This window comes from Perissodus microlepis, chromosome 7, assembly GCF_051167445.1.
Source record: "Perissodus microlepis isolate ML-2025 ecotype Zambia chromosome 7, ASM5116744v1, whole genome shotgun sequence".
In the NCBI taxonomy this organism is placed as follows: Eukaryota; Metazoa; Chordata; class Actinopteri; order Cichliformes; family Cichlidae; genus Perissodus; species Perissodus microlepis.
In genome coordinates, this window is record NC_140467.1 from 32,426,161 (window position 1) to 32,453,067 (window position 26,907).

The 26,907-nt window shown below is 39.4% G+C and overlaps 1 protein-coding gene across 2 annotated transcripts; it reads left to right on the forward strand.

The window, feature by feature from the left end:
- Positions 1-1,581: 1,581 nt before the first annotated feature.
- On the forward strand, positions 1,582-25,094 carry LOC146383444 (phosphatidylinositol 4-phosphate 5-kinase type-1 beta-like). Of its 2 annotated transcripts, none has more exons than XM_084934688.1 (14): positions 1,582-1,812; positions 5,387-5,603; positions 7,858-7,988; positions 8,720-8,837; positions 8,953-9,105; positions 11,709-12,005; positions 15,717-15,901; positions 16,221-16,301; positions 17,505-17,553; positions 17,645-17,729; positions 17,811-17,945; positions 18,028-18,118; positions 18,706-18,802; positions 22,606-25,094. In XM_084934688.1, the coding sequence occupies exons 2-14, from the start codon at positions 5,532-5,534 to the stop codon at positions 22,606-22,608; spliced, it is 1,497 nt and encodes a 498-aa protein (XP_084790814.1). In that variant the 5' UTR covers positions 1,582-1,812; positions 5,387-5,531; the 3' UTR covers positions 22,609-25,094. The 2 variants fall into 2 exon arrangements, with proteins under 2 accessions (XP_084790814.1, XP_084790816.1); XM_084934690.1 differs by lacking the exon at positions 1,582-1,812 and adding an exon at positions 1,834-5,259.
- Positions 25,095-26,907: the final 1,813 nt, after the last annotated feature.

Here is a 26,907-nt window from a genome sequence, read left to right on the forward strand (position 1 = left end):
ATTTGTTTAGTCCTAAGATGTCCTGCCATGTGGTTTGTAAAGAGAAGAGGCTTTCTCCTGACAATCCTTCCAAACAGGCAATATTTGTGCAGATCAACAAACTGCCTAAATTTCTGTTGGTCACACTTCCTAATGATAATTTTGTTTGTTTTGTTTGTTTGTTTTGTTAATTTATTTCAAACATGTAAACAATATACAGGTACATTTAGTGAAAAATATTTAATCAAGTGCATTTGCTAAGTGGAACCGGGCTGCCACTTACCTTCTTCAATCCTGTTGAAGCTGTAAGGGTGCACTTAGTTTAGGGCTGCACAGAGTCCTGTGAACTTCATTTTCACATGAAAGCATGTGAAAATGAATGCTTACACTTTGACCTTTTAATACATTTATAATAATGTGTTGAATCTACCTCTAAGACATTCCAACTTCTATTTACTTTCGATCACAAGAGTATCAGAACACTAGGCTGTGTGTGGTGGTGTTGATCAAGTGGGACAAAGGTAAAGGTGCTGCTAAGACCGTCCATCCTGCTGTTTCTTTTTGCAAAGATAAAACCACTACCACATAACAACCCCTGACTTCATAAAAAAAAAAACAACTTGCATTTGCACTTTTGAATCAATGATTGGGTCGCTCAGTAGGTTATAATGAACTTGTGTTGAAATTAGATGGAATTCAAAATAGTATCAGTCTGAAAAGGCCACTTGATTTCATTAATTTTATCAATTTAATTTAGACATCAAGGGACACTTTTTAAAGGCCACTGGATGACCAGATTTAAACAAAAACAAAGTGCATTTATATGTGATGTCCGGTGCTGTGGTAACAGTTACTCTGTGACAAGTGACTTGGCTTCTTCTCAAAAGCCCAAAAGGTTTTTTAATGTGTTTGAAGTTATTGAGGAAGACGGGGGATGGCTTTACCGACAACAGGAAGGAAACAAAGGCAGAGAGACTGGGTCACCTAGATGGAAATGAGACCGTGGACACGGTTGTTTCAGATGCTGCAATAGCAGAACATACGCCGTCGCCTCACAGTAACAAGGTTTTGGGTTCAGATCTGCTGGTCGGTGTCTTTCTGTGTGAAGTTTATGTTCTTCTTGTTCCGGCTGAAGTCCAAAGACATCCCTGTTAGGTAGCCTGGGGATTCTAAACTGGCCGGGCAGGTGAGGTGAATAAGGTGCTGTATTGAATGTATAGGTTTTGAGTGGTCAAACCTATTTTTAATTTCAAATCAAGGTAGAGTATCTCAGATATGTGACTCTTAAGGAGTTCTTGATCCTTGCACCATGTCATTTCCTGTGTCTTTCCCCTCATTTCCTGTCAACCAACTTTTGTGCTTTTTCCAATTTCATATATTAATAAAAAATCTCCTTCTGAGCTCATATATTAATATTACAACATAACTCTATGAGCTAGCTTTATACCATTACTGTAAACAATATTTATGTGACCACATTTGTGGTAGAAAGCTTTTAAAAGCTGTCATGCATGATATTTATTTTCAAGACTTTTTCCTACATTGATACTTTAACACCTTGCACTTTTAAACCTTTCTACAACTCAGAGTGAGTCATGTATGTGCTGGGAAATAATACAATAGGTAGGCGGGGGGACAAACAGACAGAGCGAGAGAGAGAGAGAGAGGGAGAGGGAGAGAGGAAGTGGTGAGGATGCTCTACAGTCGCTGCAGCACTTGGCTCCTCATTTCACCACAGTCAGCCTAAGAGCTGATATCACACAGTATTTGTCTGTCACTGCCTTTTCCCAGACACGCATTGGCCAGTTTCTTCACAGCACCATGCCGATCAAGGTGAGTGAGAATCTCTTCTTTTTTCCGCCTCTCCACTTTGTGTTTAGGGGGGCAAGGGGTCAACTTTTCCATCTTAATCTGTGCCATCTTAGCTGTGAATGTGTCATTGTTTTAGCCTGTGTGGGCCATTCGTGTGCCTCTTTAGAGGGAAGACGTGCTGGCGGTGGTATCACAAGAGGAAATCAGCTCCACTTCCTTTTCGTCAGAGAAAAATAAAATAAAATGTGCCATAGCCAGCTGGCGAGGAGTTGCCATCATTTGCATGCATGCAAAACAGCTGCCGTGTGCGTGCTGTGTGAGGAGGGTGCAGGTTTAAACATTCACATGAACTGACTGAGTTAAATATAGGCCTTCAATGAAAGCACCCAGCTAAAAGTAGACATCAATTCAGAGGTCTTTTATAAAAAGCAGTGTAAAGGACCGGTGTTGAGTTCCTGTTCGAAATTACAGAGTTGTAAAGAAGTGATCACTCAGATGTGTGTGAGTTTGGAGGATGTTAGCAATACTGCTGACGTTTGTTGCATCATAATGAAATGTGTTTCTAGTCTAGACTATATTGAGATGAGGGCCTGTGGGCTCCACTCAGGGTTGAATGTTTAATATTTTCTCAACTTTTATGGACAATATATGACAATACCAAAAGATCCATCTGTGCATGTTCAAGCAAGAATGTCATACTTAGTTATACAGTATAGTGTCAGAAAGTGCTTTATAACCCAGTACATGGTATATAAATGAAGGACGTAACAGCAGCACAACGTTTCAAGAAAGGAAAGACACAACACTAAAATGCTATTTAGTAACAAATGCATCAACAGCATCAACAGTAGTAAGTTAGTACAAAGTAGCTTGACTTATGCTAAATAATATTGTAATTTACAAAATGAGCCTGAAATTCCATAAAAAAAGAGACTGGAAACATGCTTATATTAATGGATCTTCTTTATATAAGCAGAGAAGTCGCCACCTGTTGACTGTTAGAAAAAGAATCAGGTTTAAGACGTGATCACATTAGCTTTGCCTTTCAGCACTTTAAGGAACATCCAGCTTTTATATACAGTAAATGGGTCACTATTGGCCCCTTTTAAGCCATCCAGGCATGAATATAGAGATAACTCCTAAATGTAAATAAATGCTTTTTTTGATGGACTGAATTGTCTTAACAATCCTTCAATAGCTGTTTGGGTTGGCGATGACTTGCTGCACCAAAGCTGAGGAATTCAAATATCTTGGGCTCTCAATTGGCTCAATTTTGGCTCTCCCTTACATATAGAGTTAGTAGCTGGGTCATTTCTGACAAGCTAAGAGTGGAGCAACTAATCCTCCACATCGAAAAGAGCCAGCTCATTTGGTTCAGGTATCTGACTAGCATGACTCCTAGGTGAGGGGTTTTATGTCTTATCGGGAGCAAACCCAGTTGAGTTTGCATTGCATTACTAGCTTGGCAAAGCCTCAATGTCCCCTCTGAAGAGTTGGAGTAAAGTTGGAGTCAATATGTAAAGTGTTGCAAAGCCAAACCAAAAATAATCTACCAAAGAGTTTATGTCCATACAATTAACCTCATTCACTGATCTGATCCACTGATCCACTAGGCCAGTGTTTAATAATCTTTAGCAAGGTTTTTATATCTGTTCAGCTTCTAATTTAAACATGCAAAGGAGAGCTGCATGTGAGATCCTTGAAAAAACAAGTTTTGCCGTCACGACCCCCTGAAAAGACAGTTGCATTCTCTTAGAGACAGACCGCAAAACCACATCCTGAAACAGTGCTTAAATTAGACAGGGGCTTGTCTGCCAGGATAGAGTTTTCAAATTTGCTCATCATACAAGATGATGTTACTAGAAGAAAAGTAACTTGTGTTTCCTAATGTTGGTTAAAATGCTGGTGCAGTTGCAAACTGAATCACAGAATACCTCCAGCTGATGCCTTTATGTACACACGTAAGTCAACTGTGTTAGTGTTAGTGCATCTGCCCATTTTTTGGCACAAATATAAGGCAGCTATAACCTATATGGACTTGTTGCCAGGTTTCCAGATTATAGATTTTGCATAAATAATCATCTACGCATCCATTATTCTGATGAATCATGCTTCTCGTGTGTTTAGTTACTGATTAAAGGTGTATAATTTATTTGTTACACTTATGTAATGCTTGAATCTCCAATACTGCTTATGTGCAGATTAATTTTTTCAATTGTTTCCATATTTGTTTGTTTGAAGTTTAAGTGCTTGTGTATGTTGTGAATGCACATTTGCATGAAAATACGAGGTACTGAATATGTTGTCATTTAATTATAAACCTTCCTGGAGTTTCATCCATGATAAAGAATGATATAAAAATGTGGTTATGGGGAATTGCCGAAGTTAATTTTCACAGTTTTAAAACTGCATATATTTTCACGAGATTGAAAGTAACACCTCACAATACAGCCCTCAACTTTCCACATCATATCCCTACAGTTATTTTCAGCATCTAAAATTAGAACTTATGCACAGTACAAGAAGGGAGTTTTTTCAGGATATTTGAAAGAAAGGCAGGGTTCAATATATCCAGTGGCACAATGGCTCAGGGCCAGAAAAAAAGTATGCAGGCAAATTGGTTGGACTTCTGTTCAAGCCAAAGAAGGTCACCTGTGAATTGTTTCACATTAAAATACCAATACATGTCCTTTATCACGCCACCTGTTTGGATAGTTTGAAACAGTCTTTTTAGTTATTCAAATCCACCAGTGGTTTGTTGTACTCGGTTATAGCGCAACTAAATTAAACAGAAAGCAAAGTGAAATCTGTCTGTGTTAAAATAAGCTTTTAGATCTTTAGATTTTGCACAGATGTCTATGCTGCAAGCTGACAGCAACCACCCAGTCTCTTTTTAGCAGCAACACCACAGAAGGCAGTTCAGGTGAGTTTAAAGTGGGGTACATGATTTACTCTATTATATTTACTACAAAGCTTCAGATTTATGAAATTTAATTAGCAAATATATTTGGTGGTATATGAGGGGAAGGGAAAACTTAATTTTAAAGTTTCTTACACTGGCAATTACACATGGGTGCAGGCTGTATTATAGAGTATCCCCTCTTGCCTTTTCACATTAATCACCCTTAGCTGGGTGGTCTGTATTTTTTGTAATTTCAGGAGAATTACATTGGAAATAAACCATAATCTAAAGCCCATGCAATTGAAATGAACAGATCTTGGTATATGGCTTCATTTCGCTAATCACTGTGTCCTTTTTTGGAAGCTGATGATCACATAATCAAGAAAACACTGTGCACTGTTATAACACGGGGGGATTGAACATGTAATAGTTCCCAATCCTTCTTAATTGGGATCAAGGGTTGTTGTGAAGTATTCTGGAGTTAAAAGACTAACACATTCACCAAAAGGTCCTCAGAGTCCAGAAGTACCCCAGACAGAAAGATTATTGAAAGCCCAGGATATACTGTAAGTCACAGGAACAACTAGACAAGACTGATAGGGAAGCTTTTCACTAGCGTGTGTGCGCTTTGCATTGACATTCATGCAAATGCAACACATTGTGTAACTCCTTTTTTCTTTACCTCATCCACAGGAGCAGCCTACCTGGAAAATGCACTTTCTGTAAATTGTTGTGTTTGTGCATTTACCACTGAGGGGAAAAAAGGAACTCGGGCAGAATCACAGTTGGAGGAAGGACAGCCGAGCTTCCCTCTAGTCCAGTTCTCTCTGTCCAAAAGATGTCAGCATCCCCTGCCAGCACCCTAGGAAGGGGAACCAAAACTTCTAAAGCGTCAAAGGATCATAAAAAGGTGAGTGGATCATTTCAAGCAAGCAATGGAAAAATCTTCAGGTAGGAACAAAGTTACTCCCACCCCAAGTCATTGCTGATGTCAAAACAGAAAATATCTGCGGTCAAACAGAACACTGAAACTAAAGGTTGTTTTTTTATTTGGGAGTCTAAATGTGAAACTTACTATTTTCTTTCCTGAGCTGTTTATTTTAATTATTGACTACACCATGATCTTAGGAAAAATAATTAGTAGCTTAAAGGGGTCATAAAAATTCAAAAAGTCATACAGAAAGTCATGTGCAATATTACTCAAATGAAGTGCAATAACGTGACTGCAGCTACTCTTTCATCAGCTGTGTTATGTAACAGAGCTGCTCTGTGAGGTAGGGAACAAGTGGTGGGAAAATGGTGTGATTAGGCTGATCGGCTTCACACTCTGGCTCGCAGGAAAAAGCTCTAAATAAGTTCTAAAGTAAAATGTCTGTTTTTCTTTTAATTGGAAAAATTAATTTACAGGTATTAAGGCTTCGTTTAGTATTTGAGGCTGTCCTGAAGTGCCGGGAGCCTGTTCCAGACTTGCAATATAATCAAAGCAGTTTATTTTAAATGATTTGTTTATTTTAATTATTTTCTGATATAAATGAAGACAATTGTTTTAGTCACACTATATCGTTACATTTGGTCCACAATGAAATGCTGTGACTTACTGTAACACACTGTGGCGTTTAACTGTGCCCATAATACAGCCTCACAGAGCACCAGGTGTCACTTTGAAAAAAATCCAGAATGAGCCCCTGTTAAAAACAACAGACATATTTTGTATCTGTTTGGTATCTTTGTATCCATACACAGAATCTTACCAAAACAAAAACAAAAAGAAATGCTGACCATTAAAATCTGTAGGGATGATTATAATTTTGCATTTAGCACAATTTTATCATTGAAGACTGTACTTTATCACAGGCAGTATAAAACATGGCCATAACACCCATGGCATCACCCATTGTTTTAGGTTTCTGCAGTTTTGAAGCCCCAGTGTTAGAATTTTTGGCCATATGTTTTGTTTTTCAGCATTAAGTGACCATAAGTGACAATGGGAATGCTAACTTTTTGGCTAATGCTAGCAAGGTGCATTCATTAACTGCATGTTACAACCACAGGCAGTATAAAACATGGATACAGCTTCTATGTCTAAAAAATACAGTTGCTTAAACCCTTATTCTTTGGAGGTAACCACGCAGTTGCAAAAGACTTCTGGACATAGGACCAATGCACTTGTAAGCATGTTTCAGCGATACAGGATTAGTCCTCTGCCCTGACCTAAATATAAATTTTATCAGATTACTGTCTCATTTGGGTCATATTGAATAACTAATTAAATCTGTTTTGCTAATTTTGGGCATTTTAAATATCAGAAGGCTGGAGTACCAATTGTATTCTCATTGGCTAATCACTTGTTAGCTACATCCATGTTTTATGCTCTCTATGCATGCAACACACAGATACACATGCAGGCTAATAACAGGGATATGTAACTGAGTAATAAAATACTGGAATGTTTCTTATCAAAATTAAAGCAATAGATTCTTGGAAAGTTCAAAGAGGAGATAATAACAGTGAGCTCCATGTTAGCAGAGGAGAGGCCTAGCTACCTGAATCGGGAGATCTGTCAGGGAGATCAGAGAATAAAAATAACTCCCTCATAAAGGACAAAATATTTTTTGTGGTACCAGGTGATAAATCTGTCTTTTATTGCTGTAAACTTGTACATTTTGAGAAGAGAGCCAGCCTGAAGTGATCACTAGAGAAACTACAGTTTCTGGTTCTTCAGTGTTAGCTAAATTTTGTAGTTTGCTGTTTGTGTTTCACATGCTTCCTACATCAAAAAGCTTCAGCTTACTATCCTCTTTGTATATTAACACGATATCTAAAAATGATATAAATAAGACCATTAATCTAGCTAATGCTGTCACTCACTGTGAGGCAACTGTAAGCACAGTTTTACTTTGAATTAAATGCTAACATGCTCATAGTTACAAAACAAACTAAAGGAGCCATTATTGGTGATGTCAGCATGCTAACAAATACTGGAGATTAAAATTCCTTCTGAGAGAAGCTTGCCAATGCTATAGCTAATCCAGTGTTGAGGTATTTTTGCATCGGACCAAAGTGTTGAACAACGATAAACTATGTTACAAAGAAAGCAAGAAAATGTGCAACTAAGTGCCACAAAAAAAAATTCCTAATTCTAGGATGTCTAATTTGTTTGTTAGCCTACACCAGCTGCACTCAAAGGCGCCATCCAGCTGGGCATCGGTTATGCTGTGGGAAACCTCAGCTCGAAACCAGACAGAGATGTTCTCATGCAGGACTTTTCTGTGGTGGAGAGCGTCTTCCTGCCAAGGTACACTCACATTTGCACTGCAATCCTTTCAGAGAATGACCAATGCACATGCACATGCACAGGGATTTCCCCCCCATATATCTAGGATGTTTTCTATGCATGTTAGGTTTACTCTGAAATGTCAGGGAGTTTAATTTTATCACTACCTACCAAGGAACTGAATGCATTTTTGGGAGATTTGAGTAAGCTTTAAATCCCAGATTGGCCTCATTACATAGCACATCAAGTCACAATCCAAGTACTAAGCCTAAACCCCAAAATTAACCAAAACTATGTAAGTCAGCTAAGTGTGGACATCGTCACTCTCTCCCAGCCTACAAAAAAAATAAGTTGACTACATATTACCAACGAAAGAAAGAAATGCAAATTATTATTATGAGAAATCTTACTCTAAGTTATTTAAACAAACACAGTGGCAGCCAACCTGTATTGATGTTAAGAAAAGAGGGAAGTTACCTTTAGAAGTGTGCAAATAATCACTTGTGGGTTGACAGAAACCACATGTTTCAGCAACCACGTTATTTCTCAGTAGGCATTTGGCACTTGGTCACTAGAGGAAGATAATACTGCAGCTGTTTCTTTCCAGTAGTTCATTTCATGGATATCAGCTATCAATAATTTTCAATAGTTACACCTGTGCATTTCTAACCATGACCTGTTACATGCTCATGTCACAGTGCTCCTAAAAGTTGCAAATAGCTAGACTAATGAATATTTTGTATGTGTTCCAGTGAGGGTAGCAACCTGACCCCGGCACATCACTTCCCAGATTTCCGTCTGAAAACATACGCCCCACTGGCTTTTCGCTACTTCAGAGAGCTCTTTGGCATCAAACCGGACGACTATCTGGTGAGGGTGGAGACCCAAATTCACATTCTGGCTCACGACAATGTGGTGTAAATTTCCCCTGAGTTGATTGCAAAACATTGTTCGGCTTAAACTGTTGCCTCACTTTGAATTTCAGTACTCCATATGCAATGAGCCGCTGATAGAGCTGTCCAACCCCGGTGCTAGCAGTTCCTGGTTTTACCTCACCAGTGATGATGAGTTCATCATCAAGACAGTGCAGCCTAAAGAGGCAGAGTTCCTGCAGAAGCTGCTTCCTGGTTACTACATGGTGAGCTACTAAATAAACAAGTCTTAGCACATTTGCATTAAAGCCATACAGCAACATATGTTTGCATTACTCAAAGCAAGGTAAAGGGCGGGGGGGGGGTTATTCTGGCCACACATGAAGTATTGTGTAAGTGCAACATACAGTTCCATACGACTAGCAGTGTTGGGTAAGTTACTTTAAAGTAGTAACTTAGTTACATTACTAGTTACTTCTATCAAAAGTAACTCAGTTACTTCAAGTTACTCGTTACTTTCAGAGTAACTAATTACTAGGGAAAGTAACTTTGGTTTTACTCAGAATTCTCTTGTTAATGTGTTGCTTCCGTAACTGGATACCCAGCCAGACTGCCAGTCTTCTAGCTTGCCTACTTGCCACAAGTGCACTGTGCCACCTACCAATAGAAAGGAAAAAAATAATGTGCACACTTCCACGAGAGAAATCCCACACCTGGACCGTCGTTGACCGCCGCATGATTCTAGCCTGCTTTTTACATCCAACACAAAAACTGCAGTCGTGGTGCTTTCGATTGTACTCAGAACTCGGAAATTCTGCCTTCTGAATAGGAAGATGTAGGTAACACCAGACTGCAGATGAGCTGCTTACAGGGCTGGACTGGGACAAAAAAAAAATCGTCCCGGGGAATTTGACTAGAGACCAGCCCACCATTATAGGAAAAATCATAAAGCCTTTGAATGAAAACAAACGCTGTTGTGACAGTGATGTACACTGTTCTGATGGTATATATGCATTAATCTATCAATCGTTTGTTGTAAGACTCAGATAATTATTTTTTTAAAAGCGAGACATTTTAAATGAGAATAAGAAAGAAAAGTATTTCTTTGTGCCCCCCTCTCCTTGTTAATGCCCTACCTGCCCCCCTGGCAACACTTTGCTAGACCCGCCCCTGCACAGTTACCAGCTGTCAGCTAAGTAAAAAAAAAGGATCCTGGTGTTATTTGTCTCTCAGAAACAGTTCATAACTTCCCTTCAACTCATTCATGTCACCTAAAAGGTAAACCTGTTTCTCCATCACCTGTTCAGCTCTGATGATTCAGTAAGGACATCTCCTGGTTTCATCTTCATGTTTCCCTCTCACCACATATCCAAACCGACATCATGACCAGCAGTTTTACAGCTGTGGCTCCAGCAAACATCAGCTGATAGTAGAAAGTAATATTAAATAAATTCTAACAACAGCTGATCAAGCTTATACTGCTGCTGTTGTTTAGCGCGACACCCGCTGGTTTCCTCTTTCTGGCGCAAAGTGGGCGATAAATAAACAAGAGAGAAAAGCCGATCAGCTGATCATTGATCAGTTTCATGATTGAAGTAGAAACAGGAGAGGGGGGGGGGGGGGGGGGAGAGAGAGGATGAGAGAAAAAGAGGCAGCTGTGCAGCGTAAACACAGAATAAATCCAGCTTTGTGTCTTTTTCATTGTAGCTGAAGTCCGGGACAAAATGTTCCTTTTCACCTCAATACGAAACCCTTAATATTTTCTCTGAATACGAGACGATTCTGTTTTTTACGGGACAGTTGGCAACTCTAATAATTAAACTATGAACAAAATAAAGTTCAACATCAGTAACATAGCACCACCCAGCTGTATAGAAACTCCGTCACGCTAGCTAGTACGCAGTACGAAAAAGTCAGCACAACGAAAATGAACTCCACCTAAACTTGATTTATATGTGACTCAGATACACTGCAGGTCATAACTTCTTACCTGAAGTTCAGTTCACCTGATACTCGGACTGGCGGCTGCTTCGGGTCTCTCCTCTTGCCTCCCTTTTCCTTCATCCACCTGCTGGCTTCCACCACTTGCTAATGTTATTGAATCTGTGGAAGCTCCGCGATAGCCACCACACGAAGTAACGAATAACGAGCCTATTTAAATCCCAGTAACGAGTAACGCGTTCCTGGTTTTGGCATAATAACTAGTTACCGTGCTCGTTACCACAATAATAACGTAGTTACTGTAACGTGTTACGCGTTAGTCCCAGCACTGACGACTAGTAATTACTTAAGTTTTAACAGTTCGCTCAAGCTGCTTTATATGCTAATGAAAAACACTCAACATTATTAGCGAGAACCCCACCTATTAAAATTAATTGGTGAAAGTGGTGAGAAAGAACACCTATTTGACAGGAAGAAACACCCAGCAGAACCAAGTTCAGGGAGGTGCAGGAGTTAACAGATGGTCAGGATCACACAATCCATCCCTAATTATAATCTTTATTAGAAAAGAAGATTTCTGTCGGCTGAACCTAAAATGGAACTGCTGTGCACATGCATCAGCACATGGACATGACTAGCTAAAATGTTACTTTTGGGGAAAGGGAACTGATTACTATATCACCTTTTAATATGCCACTGATATAATCTACAGTTCCCAAAATGACCTGTTTACATGTGTATGTTCACATTTCTTCTCCGACCACTTATTTTGGACTAATTCCTATTTGAAAGTTGCAGTTTCAGTCTTTCTCTTCTTAAATGGACTTAAAATGGACAATAAAATTATTCATTTGGACCAATATTATCAGGGACATTTACTCCTTCTCTGTTTATCACTTAAAAAAACCCATCATCTTTGTTATTGTAGAATCTCAATCAGAACCCGAGGACGTTACTGCCCAAGTTCTACGGCCTCTACTGCATCCAGTGCGGAGGCATCACCGTTCGAGTGGTGGTCATGAACAATGTGCTGCCGCGAGCCATGAAGATGCACTACAAGTACGACCTGAAGGGATCCTCGTACAAACGCCGCGCCTCACGCAAAGAGCGTTCCAAGCCCTCACCCACATTCAAGGACCTGGACTTCCAGGACATGCACGAGGGCCTGGTCTTTGACCCGGACACATATAGTGCCTTGATGAAAACCTTGCAGAGGGACTGTCGGGTATGTTTACATAAGGATGTTACATCCATTAGCAACTATGTGTTAGATTCAATAGATAAATATTGAATGCAACACCTTTAAGATGTGCATTTTTACTTGTCGGATATATCAACCGCTAACATTTTTAAAGAACACAAGTCAAAAATGTACTTTTTTCATGATACTTGAAACAACATAGTCTAATAACTGCAATCTTAGATCCATTTATTTTAATTAAAAAAAAGATTGCCTTAAGAGGGTTGCTAGCTCATCATTTGGGGACCATTAAAACCGTAACCCTTGTGTTGTCCTCGGGCCAAAAATGGTCCCTAGGTGAATGGCAAACAAGTATATGGGAATCCCGAGGACACCAAATCCAGCCAAACTACCATTTTTATGTTGTAAGCCACATCCACTAAACTGCTGGCTAGTGAAGTAGATTAGTGTTCAGTGTAGCATGCCTTCAGCAATACATTCTCATCCTGAGGGCTCACATAATGCGGGGTTATCCGATGCTGCTTGCATCTCACTTTTATGAACATCGTGTGTGTCAGGATGGCAAAGTTGGGAGCTGAGTTGTAATGCTCCCGTTTTAGAGACACTGGAAGTTTTTTAGTCAGGAGGCTATGCTTAACAGTCCGTTTATACCTTTTTATTTTGCTTTTCTTTTTTTGCACACTCGCTAATTAATTTTCTTTTGACACGTTTTTTTTTCTTAATTGTAGGAGTGTCCTGCTGTTTAGGCATGGCAGCAGGTTGTTGTCTGTTGTAGGCGCTGCACTTTGCGGTTGTGCATTGTCGCAAGGGTATAACATCAAAGTTATGTGGGCTACAACTGCTGGTGTCTTTGCTCTTTTTAATCAAGTGAAACTGAGTCATTAAAAGCAGCCATTGTTTGTGTTTCTCGCGCCCTCTTTAATCTTTAATCTTTTTGTTTTTGCTTCTCACTCGTCCTCTCCTGTTGTTCACAATAACTTTTGAACTAATCATCATCCTACCTACATTTATCGCCCTTTTAACCTCACTGTTCACTGTCCAGTCAGACCTCTCATGTCATCAGTTGCAGATATTTTAACTGTTCCCAGAATTAGATCTAAGGGTGCCCAAGGTGCTTTCAGGTATTTGGAACAAGCTGCCTTCTGACCTGAGATCAATTACGTCTGTGCATAAATTTAAAAAACAGCCTAAAAACCTTTTTATGTACACAGGCCTGCATTCAGTATGTTTTTCTTATTGGTTTTTGTTCTAATTTGTCTTGCTTTATTATAGTTTGCTGTTTTCACTGAGTTTGGCATTGTAAACCTACACTGGTTTTCATGTTCTCCTGTGCTGAGCACATTGAGTTTGCTTGTAATGAAATGTGCCATATAAATGAAATTGCCATTGCCATCATCATAGGACGATGCACTGCTGGAGTTTCATGGGATTGCACAAACATGGGACCATAAATCCTACAATAGGCACTTAAAGGTGCTTGGTTGGGTTAATTCCAACTACTTGGTTTGAGTTAGGATGATATCAGTGTTTGATTTACATTGCATGTACCTTGCTTGCAGCTCAGACATGCTAATAACTTTGACACAGTAAAAACATCCTGTTTTCATACATGAGCTTTTGACAGTGTTCAGAGATTCTGGTCGGTTGACCTTTTCCACATGTCGTGCAACAATAAGAGATGGTTTGTCTGACGTGCTCAGAACTGATTTAGGCGATATGACACAAGACACCTGATGCTCACTAGCTGTGAATTATCTCGCGGGTTTAATAGGATCTTCCACAAAGCTTGTTCTTAAGAATTTGGAAGGTAAGTGTTGCCCAAATTTCGAATGCTTAGCTATACTCTCCAAAAGGAAAGGTCCCAGAAAATCCCAGTTATTCCAGAGCTCCAAACTAAATGGTCATGAGGATAAAACCTTTATCAGAAAAACATCACTCACTTGGTTTTTATGCCAAAATAAACCCAAAATCCAGAGTTTATATTCAGCCAATGATAACTGCGCAATTCCCCTACTTTGATAACATCACACAGGCCAGCACCTGGAACTGTGTCCCTGTTTGTTATTCCCTGAGCTGTTTTGATAACTGCATTAGTGCGTGCCTGTTGTTTCATTAGCGAGAAACAATAGTGGTCACTTGATGAAGGATTAGCGTGCAGCAGAGCGAAACACCTGACTAATGGTCAGGCGGAGCAGCTGGACGCTAAAGTGCAAACTGGATGTAATACGCTCATACTGGGCTGCTGTATATGACCTCAGTTAGTGCATTAGGTAACGCAGCACATTTTAAGGCCCTCTTTATTTACAAGAGGTACTTCGTGACATCAGTGCTTGGTCAGAGGGATTGAGGCTTATGCTTTACTGTATTTTTGCTTATAGATCCAGGGTTGATCTCTGGGAGTGGGACTTCCTTCAAAGTAAAACTTTTTATTCATTTATTTTTAATGAAAATTGAACTGTAGGTGATTTTTGTTTTATTTTATTACTCAAATTATTATATTGTTAAAACCACTGAGTAAAAAATGTGGACATATATCAAAAAGGTGATATAATAAACAAAATAATGACGGGAAATTCTCTATTGCCTTTGTTTGGTGATCTGAAACATTTAAGTGTGACAAACATATAGAAAAAATAGGAAATCAAGAATTGCTGATTGCTTGACAGATAAGCAAGCATTCATGCAGCTCTGTGGGGGTCCATGTCCATATCAAGTAGCTTTCTTTAGCAGGCATGTCATTTGTAACCTCCACGTGGCTAACCTGTTAGCTGATAAATGCCAATAATGGAAGGGTTTAGGTATGAGGTCTAAGTAGGGAACAAATTAAAGTATTGACCTCTTTCTTTTTGGTAGATTAAACGTCAGAGGATCACCAGATCATTCTGAGGGATAAATAAATGTTTATATGCTCAGACAAAATCTCATTAACAGTTGGCAAAATTTCCTGTTCAGCTCAGCTGTGGGATTCAAATGAAATATCTCTTTATTTGGGAATATAGAGAGATACTAGGCCTATGTAAGCAACTAGAAGCCTCGGACACACATAACCACAAAATGTCTAATACCGCAGGCTCTGCTCTGTAGGCTCGATTGACCCTTTTAGTGGTTCGTGTCTGTATTTCGTTACACGAGTTGCCTATACAATGCCTGATGTGAACTTTACCTCATTTTAATGTTTTGATGATTTGATTTCAGCATGCCATAGCCACCATTACTTCATTCATTTTCCTCTACTGAAAATACAACACTAATTCAGATTTATTTAAATGAAGGGTAATGGATTATTTTAATCCCACAGCTGTTCTGTTAGCTTTGTTTATTTTTATAATGTAAATCTTTAATGGCCTACCTGCAGTGCATTCAAGGTCCACCAGAAGGTCTGTAGTGTGCAGGTCACACTGAGACATGCTTTCTGATGCTCTAAAGGTGGGCATTTCAGAATGGGAGTTTCTTTTAAACAATGTCACTGAAGTAGTTGCAGGTTTTTTGTTTGGCCAGAACCTTATAGTGTCCCTGTAAATCAGTGGGCTCTGGGGAACTTAGTGTCATGGTTTCAGACCTGATAGCCACTAGCATGTGTAGTATTTAAACAGTTAAAAGAATGTAAGGTTAAAAAATTTTAGCGCTGACAAACTAATTAAAGAAACTGGAGTCTAACATTAAAGAAAATTTTTTAATTTTCAAAGGGGGTTCTTAAAATTTGATTCCCTGAGTTCAGTTTTGGTCTCTTATCAGGTCCTGGAAAGCTTTAAGATCATGGACTACAGTCTCCTGCTGGGGATTCACGTTCTGGATAGGAAGCCGCTGAGCAGAGGAAGCAGATGTGACAGCAGGAGAGGACAGAAAGTCCTCTACTCCACCGCCCTCGAATCCATCCAGGGAAATGTCAAGGACCCAGAACCAGTGGCAGATGATGACACGTAAGTGGACACTTTGGACTATGCAGCACATATGATAGAGGAAACCTTTTTTAACATCTCAGATCACAAGTTATTTTTATCTTAAAATAAGTATTACCATATACTTTATACATACTAGTTTGCACACAGTCAAATCTAATAAGAACGGTTTGCTTCATACTAAAACGCCTGTTTTTAGGTCTTGTTTCCCTTATTTTTCTAGTGGCTTCTTTTTTAAACCTCACTGCTCGCTGATCTGGTGAAAAATGTAGAAAAGCTGGACATTCAAAAGCATAATTTCATTTAAAAAAATTTAAAAATATCATAATTTTTTTTCCAGATTGGGTGGAATTCCTGCCAAACATAAAGACGAGAGTCTGCTCATCTTTTTAGGAATTATCGACATTCTTCAGTCTTACAGGTGAGCTCACAGCATTAACATGCACAAAAATAACATGCAGAAGACAAACTGTCTCATCATCCTTACTCAGCTGCACCTGGATCAACCATCCCCATGCAGCATTACAGAAACATTTGTAGACTTTTTTTTTTCAAATTCATTAAAATAGGCAAAGACATGCGACTCATTTTTGTTTGTGACTCTTGTTTCCTTGGCATTGTTATTAGTTTATATTTTATGATTCTCAGGTTTTCATCCTGTTTTCCTGCTTCAGAAACATTTAAATTAGTTTAAACACTCATTACTGGCTCAGTAAACACAGGCTATATTATTTGTTATTTATTATTTAAACCTGGAAAATCTACCAAAATGGGATCTGTCCCCATCTCTCATGGCAAGATTGACACAGTCATGGCTGTGAGGCACGACTGCAGCTCAGGCTCAACTTGGCTGAGGTGGCCTTCCAAGTCCAAAAACCCACAACTAAATTAAAGAGATGCATTGCAGCAAAGCCATCAGAAGCATAGAAGGCATGTAAAAGCTGGATTTGCAACAAAAATGGATGGACGAATACCAACAGCTGTGACAGTAAATTGTGTTGAAAAGATATCGGCCCCTATAAATTCAGGTAATACCACTTTGTACCACAAGATGGTGCAGTCAGGACAACCGTTATTCAACCAGGCAAGTCCTTAATAAGAGCACATTCTTATTTATAACTGCAGCCCCTAGAGCAGGGGTGTCGAACTCCAGGCCTTGAGGGCTGGTGTCCTGCAGGTTTTAGATATCACCCTGGGTCAACACACCTCAATCAAATGATTAGTTCATTGACAAGCCCCTGGAGAACTTCAAGCCATGTTGAGGAGGTAATTTAGCCATTTAAATCAGCTGTGTTGGATTAGGGACACGTCTAAAACCTGCAGGACACCGGCCCTCAAGGCCTGGAGTTCGACACCTGTCCCCTAGGGGAAATAGAGGTATCTAAAAAGCTAAACAGCTCACGTATATGTGAACATATACAGTTAACCACTGCCCCCTGGTGGTGAAAAGTAAGAACAAAAAAAAACAAAAACTTCAAGGCTGTGCAGCACAACCTTGCTAACCACAGTGGCTACCTCCATTTTATTATATACAGTCTATGGTTGAGAGCAAGCATAAATATTTACACAAGTAAAAATGTTACATAATGAACTCATTTGATTTTCAATTTTTAATCATTTTCAGGTTCGTTAAGAAGGTGGAACACTCCTGGAAGGCTCTTGTACATGACGGGGTCTGTAATACTTCTTACTTCTCCTTAACTCCAGGCTGTTTTATCCCTTATGTATGCAGCTGCTCACACGTGTGCCCTGTTTTCATTTCAGGACACAGTGTCAGTGCACAGGCCCAGTTTTTATGCAGACAGATTTCTGAAATTCATGGGCACGACTGTTTTCAAGAAGAGCCATCGTAAGTCATGCTAACCTGCCACCATTCTGTTTCCTGCATAAACGCAGCTTTTGTTTTAAATTCTTTCTCTGTGTGTTTAAGCTTTAAGAGGAGCATCTTCAAAGAGGAAGAAGAACTCTCTTTATGCAAAGTCAGTCTCCCAGGAGATTCTGTCCCCGCTGAAGGAGATGAAGGAGGAGAAGAAAGCCCAAAGCATGGACAACCTGGATGGAAACTGTAAGCTGTTTCTTTTGTTTATGTTTGTTTTATTAGAAGCTTTGCTTGACTTGTTCGCTGACGGTGTGTTTGTTTTTAACAGTTTACAGTTCCTCCAAACAGCCGGATCTTCTACCTGAGTCTGCCGTTTCTTTAAAATTGAGCGGAAAAGAGGAAGAAGACTATGAAAACAGGTACTTCACATGTACTGCTTTCAGATCAAAGCCCAGTTTTCAGAAGAGAAGTTGAAAAGTTGATATTTTGATCTGATTCACACTGACACAGACATGAAAGTGTTTAACCAAAATCCATCCATCAGTTCTTGAGATTATTTTTGTGGACATTGTTTAGCTTGCACATATTTGAAGCCTTGAAATTTGGCCGTTGCCATGTTGTTGGAGCCATAAAGGACCATATTTGGATGACAGGGTGGCGAACTATGTTATCAGGAAGCTGCTGAAAAAGGCTTTAGTGTATGGGGATCAACTTCCTTATGGAGCCAGCAATGAAGTGGCCATTTGAGGAATTGTGTGTTTTTAGGAGTTGCAGTTCATTTTCAGCTCTAAAGTTTGCTTCTTGTGGCTTGTGAGCTGCAGTTTTTTTTCCCTGCCACTGATGAAATGTTCCAAATAACTGTGTTTTTACTGTTTTCTAAAGAGCTAAAGCTACATCTTTCTTTTGATATTCAACAATATATTCTGAGAGGATGCTGAACGATGAATGATGATGTAGACATTAACTCGGCTCATACACAACAGTAAATTGTATTTCTATGTTGCAGTGAAGACCGACGAGCCTCCAGTTCAACCATTGCTCTGGACGATCCACTGCCGTCCCTCAGCAGAAGCCAATCTGACTCTGAACTGGATGTCTACTTGGTAAGCCATGTAATTTCAATTGCAGAGTGTTAATGGGTTCTGTAATGCTATATTTAGCTTATCGTTAGAATACAAGCAACCCAGGCCCAGCACCGAAGACCAGTAAGCATTTAACAAGTAATCCAGTCGGAGCCCTGCTGAATGAGGCTCAGACTGGCTCCTGAAAAGAAAGTGAACAAGATTATTTTTCAAGCTGAAGCTTTAACATCCATCTGTGGTTGTACACCCCTCACTCAGTACAGCATCAAACTGAATTATTTAGCTAGAGAACAGATCTCAGGCTACATTCACTTGTCACACAAGGGGGAGGAGGGGAAAAATATTCAGGGAGGTCAAGCTCAGATGTTTCTATGTCCAGAAACGACAGTTTAAATGTTATCAGCCCATTGAATTGCTTGAATAGTTCCATTCGTGTCACCTCATCTGTTTCATTCAGTCTTAGAAACAGAAAGTATACATCTGGTGGTCATGCCAAGAAGTGACTGTAAAATCTCCAATTGCAGATACCGTAGCAATTAATTTATGCTTTTGGTGCCTAAAATAAACTACCTGCTTAGGTTTATTTTATTTTGGGGTTTACATCCAACCAAACAGCTCATAAAAATCAGTTTGTTCATAAAAGCTCCAAACTTTTCGATATATTCTCACATCCATATGGGGTCACTTGCAACATTGTTTGTGTGGCACACGTCTTTCAAGACATTACTTTACCAAAGACCATGAAAGATAAAGCCACCAACACCCACAAACCCACCCATATTTTAACCATGCATTTTGAAGCTTTCATACTAGTGTTTTGGTTGCAACCATGTAGAGCCATTTTGGAGTCAGGTGGTTGGAGCGCTACATAATCAGGTGCCAAGTATGGCTGGCAAGCCGATAAACTGTATATTCAGTTCAGTGCAGTGCAATTGAGTTTTATTATATATATAAAGCAACAAATCGCACCAACAGTCACCTAAAGGCGCTTTATTAAACACCAACAATCAAACAACCCAATTTGATCCAGCACGTGGAGAAAGTGGGAAGCAAAAACCCCATCTGAACTACAAGAAATCTCCAACAGAACCAGGCTCAGGGAGGGGCGGTCACCTGCTGCAACCGGTTGGGGATGAGTGGAGGAAGAGAGGACAAAAGACACTGTGGATGTATAGTTCTAAAGCACAGTCTCATATCTCCTCCAAGAGACAGAATAATATAAAACTCATATAAAACCTTCTTGGATCACCCTTCCTTCACAGGAAGTTCCATTATTTGTCACATAATATCATTTTAAAAAGTATCCAAAAGTTCATATATGTTCTAGAGGTGTGTGCTTTAAACATGAAAGTCTTTGGGGACTTGCTCACTTTTAGAGCCAACCTCTACTGGCCATGTTTGTGAAAAATCCCAATTAAATGAGGTGATCTCTGAGTAGACTTTGTAGGATGCCACCTTTTGCCCGTTTAGTGGGCTCATAATGTTTGAATGGATGCCTGAAACTATAGGCTTCAACTAGGGCTCATTAAGGGGCTCATTAAGACCCATTAAGACTACCTTATAAGACAAATGTCATGACAACAAGATCAACTCTGTTGTTGAGATATTATATTTAGTCCTCATAAAATTACATAAAAGAAGCCATAGTTAGTTGTTCTGCTGTATTTAGGAACACTGTGCACAATGAACTCAGGGGTCACTGGGTATCTCTGCATTTTCAGCCTCACATAGTCTCACCCAGGCGACCCAGCTGGAGCTGATCAGTCGTCAATAAAGTGTAAGCAGCAAATTACTCCGATAATACTTTCTTTTAATTTGTACTGATCCTTTGATTGTGGTAAGAAGATGTGGAGGCTCTCATGATGTCGTATTTTAGCCCCAATAAAGGCGCTCCATGAACAGAATAGAATCACGTAGTGATTCATGACCATAACAAACTGACCTTTATTCATAAGATGTTACTCCCTAATACATACTAACATCTTCTTGCTCAACACTCACATGCAATTTATCTCATCTTCTTGGAACTCTCTTCTTTGATGGTGGTAGCCCTGGGGTCCTGAAGCCCCCTCTGACGTCCACTCTGCATGACTCAGCTGAGTCCAGTTCCCTCCTCCCTGCCCCTCGGTCCTTGTGTCAGCCTAAGAAACCTTCATGTATTCTTTTTTTTCTACAGCACTTCTCTTACATAACCACAAAATCCTCATTCAGGCTTATATGAAGCCGTTCTTCAGTCTACATTAAGCGGTCCCACTCAGGCTCTGCAGGAAGCCCGCAGACGTCCGAGTTAATCTGATCTCAAAGCCTCTGACATTAAGAGTGGGACTCAGAAACACTGAAAATACTGTAGGTTAAAAAAAAAAAAGGAAATCTGAGCTATGAACCTATCTGTCTCCTCAAGTGAAATTAAGTAAAATAAATGTTTTGGCTTGGGTGGATGAAAAGCATGCTCCCAGCTGTTACCCTTAACCTCCTAAAAAAAAAGAAAAAAGGCCTGACTTCAAAGACAATGGGTTTTTTACTGTGGGAATGCAGTAAAGAGTCTGCACTCAACACATCAGTTCAAGCATGACAGAAATAAATGCAGCCTGACAGCTTCACTTTGATGGACAACCTCATCCTCTGTGGCAAAAATCCTGCTCACTGGAGGGTTGAATAAAATATACTGTACAGCCAAAAGTATTCACTCATCCATCCAAATCATTGAATTCAGATGTTCCATTCACTTCCATAACCACATGGTGTAATAAAAGTAAGCACCTGACTTCAGACTGCTTCTACAAACACTTGTGAAAGAATGGGTCGCTCTCAGGAGCTCAGTGAATTCCAGCATAGTACTGTGATAGGATGCCACCTGTGCAACAAGTCCAGTCAGGAAATTTCCCTCGCTACTAAATACTCCACAATCAACTGTTAGCAAAAGCATTTGGGAATGACAGCAACTCAGCCACAAAGTGGTACGTCAGGTAGAATCACAGAGCGGGTCAGTGGACGCTAGTGCACAGGGGTCAACAGTTTTCTGCAGAGTTAATCACCACAGAACTCCAAACGTCATGTGGCCTTCAGATTAGCTTAGGAACACGCCACAGAGAGCTTCATGGAATGGGTGTCAGTGGCTGAGCAGCTGCATGCAAGCCTTACATGACCAAGTGTAATGCAAAACGTTGGTATAAAGCATGCCCCACTGGACACTAGAGCAGTGGAGACTTCTCTGGAGTGACAAACTACTTCTCCATCTGGCAATTCAATGGATAAGTCTGGGTTTGGTGGTTGGCAGGAGAACAGTACTTGTCTGACTGCACTGTGCCAAGTGTAAAGTTTGGTGGAGGGGGGATTATAATGTGGGGTTGTTTTCCAGAAGTTGGGTTTTACCCCTTTGCTCCAGTGTAAGGAACTTTTAATGCTTCGGCATACTGAGACACTTTGGAAAATTTCATCTCCCAACTTTGTGGGAGCAGTTTGGGGACGGCCCCTTCTTGTTCCAACATGACTGCACACCAGTGCAGGTCCATAAAGACATAGACGGGTGAGTCTGGTGTTGAAAAACTTGACTGGCCTGCACAGAGTCCTGACCTCAACCTGAAGCAAGGCCTTTGGGATGAATTAGTACAGAGACTGATTGGGATGTCACCCAAATTCATATCCGTGTGATGGCAGATGAGCAAATACTTTTGGCAATAGAGCATACATAAGAAAATATAAAAGATGCCAGGATGTTTTTGAAAACTGCTCTTTTTTTTTTTTTTACTTAACACACCCAAGACTGCACAGATGTGTCTGTTGTCACCTGAAGGCAATTAAAATCTTCTCTTCTTGATTTCTAGTGAGGAGAAACAGGGTTATTGCTCCTTTCCAACCACCTGCACTTGTGAACTTTGAAACACCAACTGCAGTCCAACAACATGAAGGCATCAGGACTTCAGCAAACATGGCACAAACTACAAGAAGTAGCCTGTTCTTCTCATTTTCTCCACTGTGAGCATCACTATGATCCTTGTAGAAGCGTAATGCAGTCACTCGAGAAAAAAAGTCCCATGTTTCAATCTCAGAAAAAATCTGCTCAGTTTTTCCAAAATAATGAGATGCCTCCTCCATGAATGCGGGAATGTTCTTCCTGCTTTCGCCGAGTAGGGCTTGTTACTTCTGCTGCCAGTTTTTAATCCATCTGTACTTCCATTGACTCCCAAATCTTCTAACAGCTTTTTACTTTTACTCTCTACACTTTAACCACTTTCTATACTTTACATTTAATAATCATACTTTAGTTTTAAAACATTTGAGGTGTGTTATTATTTAACTGTGCACCTTCCAGACATCATAGCAATATGAATGTATATGTAGGGAATGATAACACATAAAAGACAGTCCCACTGGTGTATCTGCCAACTGATATGCAAGGTGTAGAGTTGAAAGATGCAAAAACACACAAAAAAAACCCCACACATGCAGGGAAGATGAGTGTGAAGCAAAGACAGAGAAAAGTACAGCTCGTGATGTCATCACATGAAATCAAGACACTGCTCTGTTAGCGTTGCACAAAAATAGCTAGTGAAAAAAGAAATACTTTTTATTTTCGAGTACATGTCCAAACTTTTGACTGGTTCTATAAAAAATTAAACTGGACTAATCTAATTCAGGAAAACAGAGCAGTTTTTTTATTACATGTTTTTGGAATTTCTAAGATAAGTATCCAAATTAATAATTCAGAAAAATATTTTTAATTTCAAGAAAAGTTATGTAAGAATTATTGCATGTACATCTTGTTCATTTAAAAAAAAATGGCTGCATTTGTTCTTGAAAAAAAGTGCATTAGGCTCTGTTGTTCCTCTTTCTTTTAATGTTAAGTGAAACTCGACTTTCCAAATCAATGGAAACACCTCTACAACTAGCAGATATGTTAATGTGTTAATGTGTATTAGTAGCACTGAACTACTGTGCTGACGTGCAGTAAAACACTACAAAGCTGCTTCTTTGCCTGTTGTCGTTTACACTGCTGCTAGTAAATCCTTGTGTTTCTTTGCTAATATTTCTGATTTTCTGTAAATGTTTAAATTTCTCAGTGGCTGGTTCCATGAGGAAGTAAACATATCAGCTCATCAGCTTCAGAAATAGATCAGTGCTCGTTTGTATTGTATTTACGTAGAGCTATGTTCAAAGATCATTCAGGTTTTTCAGATGTATGTGTGAAAATCCACATTAGTTGTTCAGTTCAGTTCTGTTCATTTTTTATTTCAAACATATACATTCACCAACATATCACAACACCAGTGTACAACAACAACAGCTGTTGTACATTCACTCACATTTGCACGAGTAACGCCCTGTTTTAACCCCGAAGAACATTACAAAATGGCATGATTAAAAAATGAATAAAAAGACAAATTCATTAGATGAACTGAATTTTCAGACAAACTTCCCATTCATAATGACTACTTTGCAACGTACCACAATAGCTTACTAAAATTAGCACTCACGGAGCTGCTGGCATGGCTCTTACACCTGTTTAAACATGCAGAAGATTTTCTTCTACGTCATTTCACAAAGGTCAACTTTCATGCTATAATGATGTTTGAACACGTGACAATTTAAAGGAAAGAACTGGACCCTTGCCCTCTGCAGTAAAGCAACACGGTCGGTGTTGTGGTTTCACTCCATTTGTCACAATGCTGTGGCTCTGGGTTATCACCTCTGTCCTCTGATGAAATGTTTCTTTGCTAATAAGAGTTCAAAGAATGATAAAAAGAGTGAACATTTTGTGAAATGTATGACATTGCCTTTCAAACCCAACTGAACACCTACTGTAGAAGATTTTGTGTTTTAGTTTTATCCCCTGTTGATGGACTGGGGCTCTAACGCTTTGTGAACCTAAGTGCTTAAGAAGATAAATGGATGGTGGATCCCTTCCACCAAAGTTTCTGAGACTACCCACCTTTTCTTTTTCTTCTAACATTTCTTAAAATCTAAATCAATACAAGATGATATAATAATAATAATAATAATAATAATAATAATAATAATGTTGGTAAAACTAGACAAGGTGATATTCTGTTGTTTATAGTGTGTCATACCTCATTACACCCATTTTATCTGCACTGGCGTTTCATAAAACTATATCCTGTTACAAACTGTGTAGTACTCTGTAGTAAAAAGACACCATAGTGTGTACCATGTATATACTGTCTTCTTATCTTCCACATGCCTTAAAAACTTTAAAAATCAGTGCTTTAAGATGCTTTGTAGGCCTATAATTGTACTATAGCAATACTTTACACTTGTATCAGGGAAATAAATTATTTCAATATCTTTACTTTGATCTGTGTGTTCGTTTTTTGCTTCAAAATTATGTTGCTTTGATATAAAATAGAGGGCAGTATCCATGGCTTCTGTTGATTAACCCATATTTTTATGTGTTGTTTAGTGGTGAGGGTGTGGTGTTTATTTCCCCTTTTCACTGAGTCAAGTTTCAGTCTTCTGATGATGTCTAACTGCTGATTGTCAACAGCTTGTTCATTGTTTTTCTGTTTACATAGAGACTCTATTCAGGGCAGAGGGTCTGACCAGAGCAGGTTAAACCGGTCACACGAGTTTTATATCACCACACATTCACCGCACGGGTAGTAACAATAGGAGTGTGTACCGGTGGCAGCAACAGCCTGAATCACTAACAGATTTTACATCAGTGCTCACTGTGGCTCCATACTCGGAGGAAGACGGTGAAAGGTAAAGTGAAAAGTGATCCTTGGTAGTGGTAGTATCACGGTCAGGGCCTGTTTTGCTGCATCTGAAGCAGGGCAGTTACATTTCTTTAGTGTTTGATCACCAAAAATGAAACCTCATTTAAAATGTGACAAATGTAGACAGATGTATGTGTGTTTGGCTGCTGGCTAACACATGATTTTAGGCATGTAGACATGATCAAGACGACTTGCTAAAGTTCAATGTGAGCATCAGAATGGAGAAGAGATTCATGTTACTTTAAACATCACATGTTAGTTAATGCCAGGCAGGCTCGTCTGAGTATTTCATAAAATGCAGATCTAGTGGGATTTCCCACCACAACCATCTCTGGGGTTTATAGAGAGTTATCAGAAAAAGAGAAAATACCCAGTGAGCTGCAGTTGAATGCCAAATCCATCCCTTAGCTGGTTTCTTGGACATGACGAATCATGGTATCATGTCAATATGGACGAAACTCTCTGAGGAATGCTTCCAGCACCTTATTGTGTCATTGTGGTGTTTTAAAATGCTGTTTGAGCAGACTGGCTTCTGGGTCCAATAAAGCATAAACAAATTAAGGTATATGCATTTGAGTATGTTAAACTGTACTAGGGAAATGTGATAGATATAGTACCGTCTCACTGTCTTTAACAGCTGCTGACAGATAAACCATTCATAACCTCTTACTTCCTTCCTTCAGTTTTCTTTCACTCCTTCTCCTAACATTTCCCTCCCTATGGTAAATGGACTGGTTCATATATAGCACTTTGCGATTCTGAGTACCCATTTACACACATTCACACAAACACTTTTTTCTATGCTGTGCTTTCTATCTAACATTCACACGTATGCTAACGTGGGGTCAGTATCTTGCCTATAAGGTTATTTGGCATGCTGACTGGAGCAGACTGGGATCAAAACACCAACCTTCTGGTTAGTAGGTGACCTGCTTTACCACCTGAGCACCCCTGTGTAGGCCTGCACAGTATATTTATTTATTATCCACCCCTGTCCAGACAGTCCGAAACATGAGAAATTTTGACTGGCTCTACAAGACACTTTTCTAAAATCTGCCTTTTATTCAATGCATATGAAGGGAATGCGTTTTTATTATAGTCAGAAGGAGAAGGTTGATCATATTCACCAGGAGAAATTACCAAGAATTACAAGATTTGCAGATTTTGGTGCCTATGATAGAAACTACCACAAAGAAAGTGAAGCAACAGTGAATACATACTGTTTTTAATGTCAAAACCTGTTACCAGACATAACAGCAGCTGAAATAACAGTGAAATAAAAGAATATAGGAGTATAGAAAGACTTTCACATGTGGCCACAAGAACAAACTTATGCTTCCATTTATCCTTATTATATTTACTTAGCAAAAGAGCAGGAAATATGATATATTA

Excerpts from the sequence above, each read along its gene's own strand:
- LOC146383444 (XM_084934688.1), top strand. The coding sequence starts at position 5,532 with ATGTCAGCATCCCCTGCCAGCACCCTAGGAAGGGGAACCAAAACTTCT. Across the intron at positions 15,902-16,220 it reads CCAGTGGCAGATGATGACAC|ATTGGGTGGAATTCCTGCCA; the intron begins GTAAGTGGACAC and ends TTTTTTTTCCAG. Across the intron at positions 17,730-17,810 it reads TGTTTTCAAGAAGAGCCATC|CTTTAAGAGGAGCATCTTCA; the intron begins GTAAGTCATGCT and ends TGTGTGTTTAAG.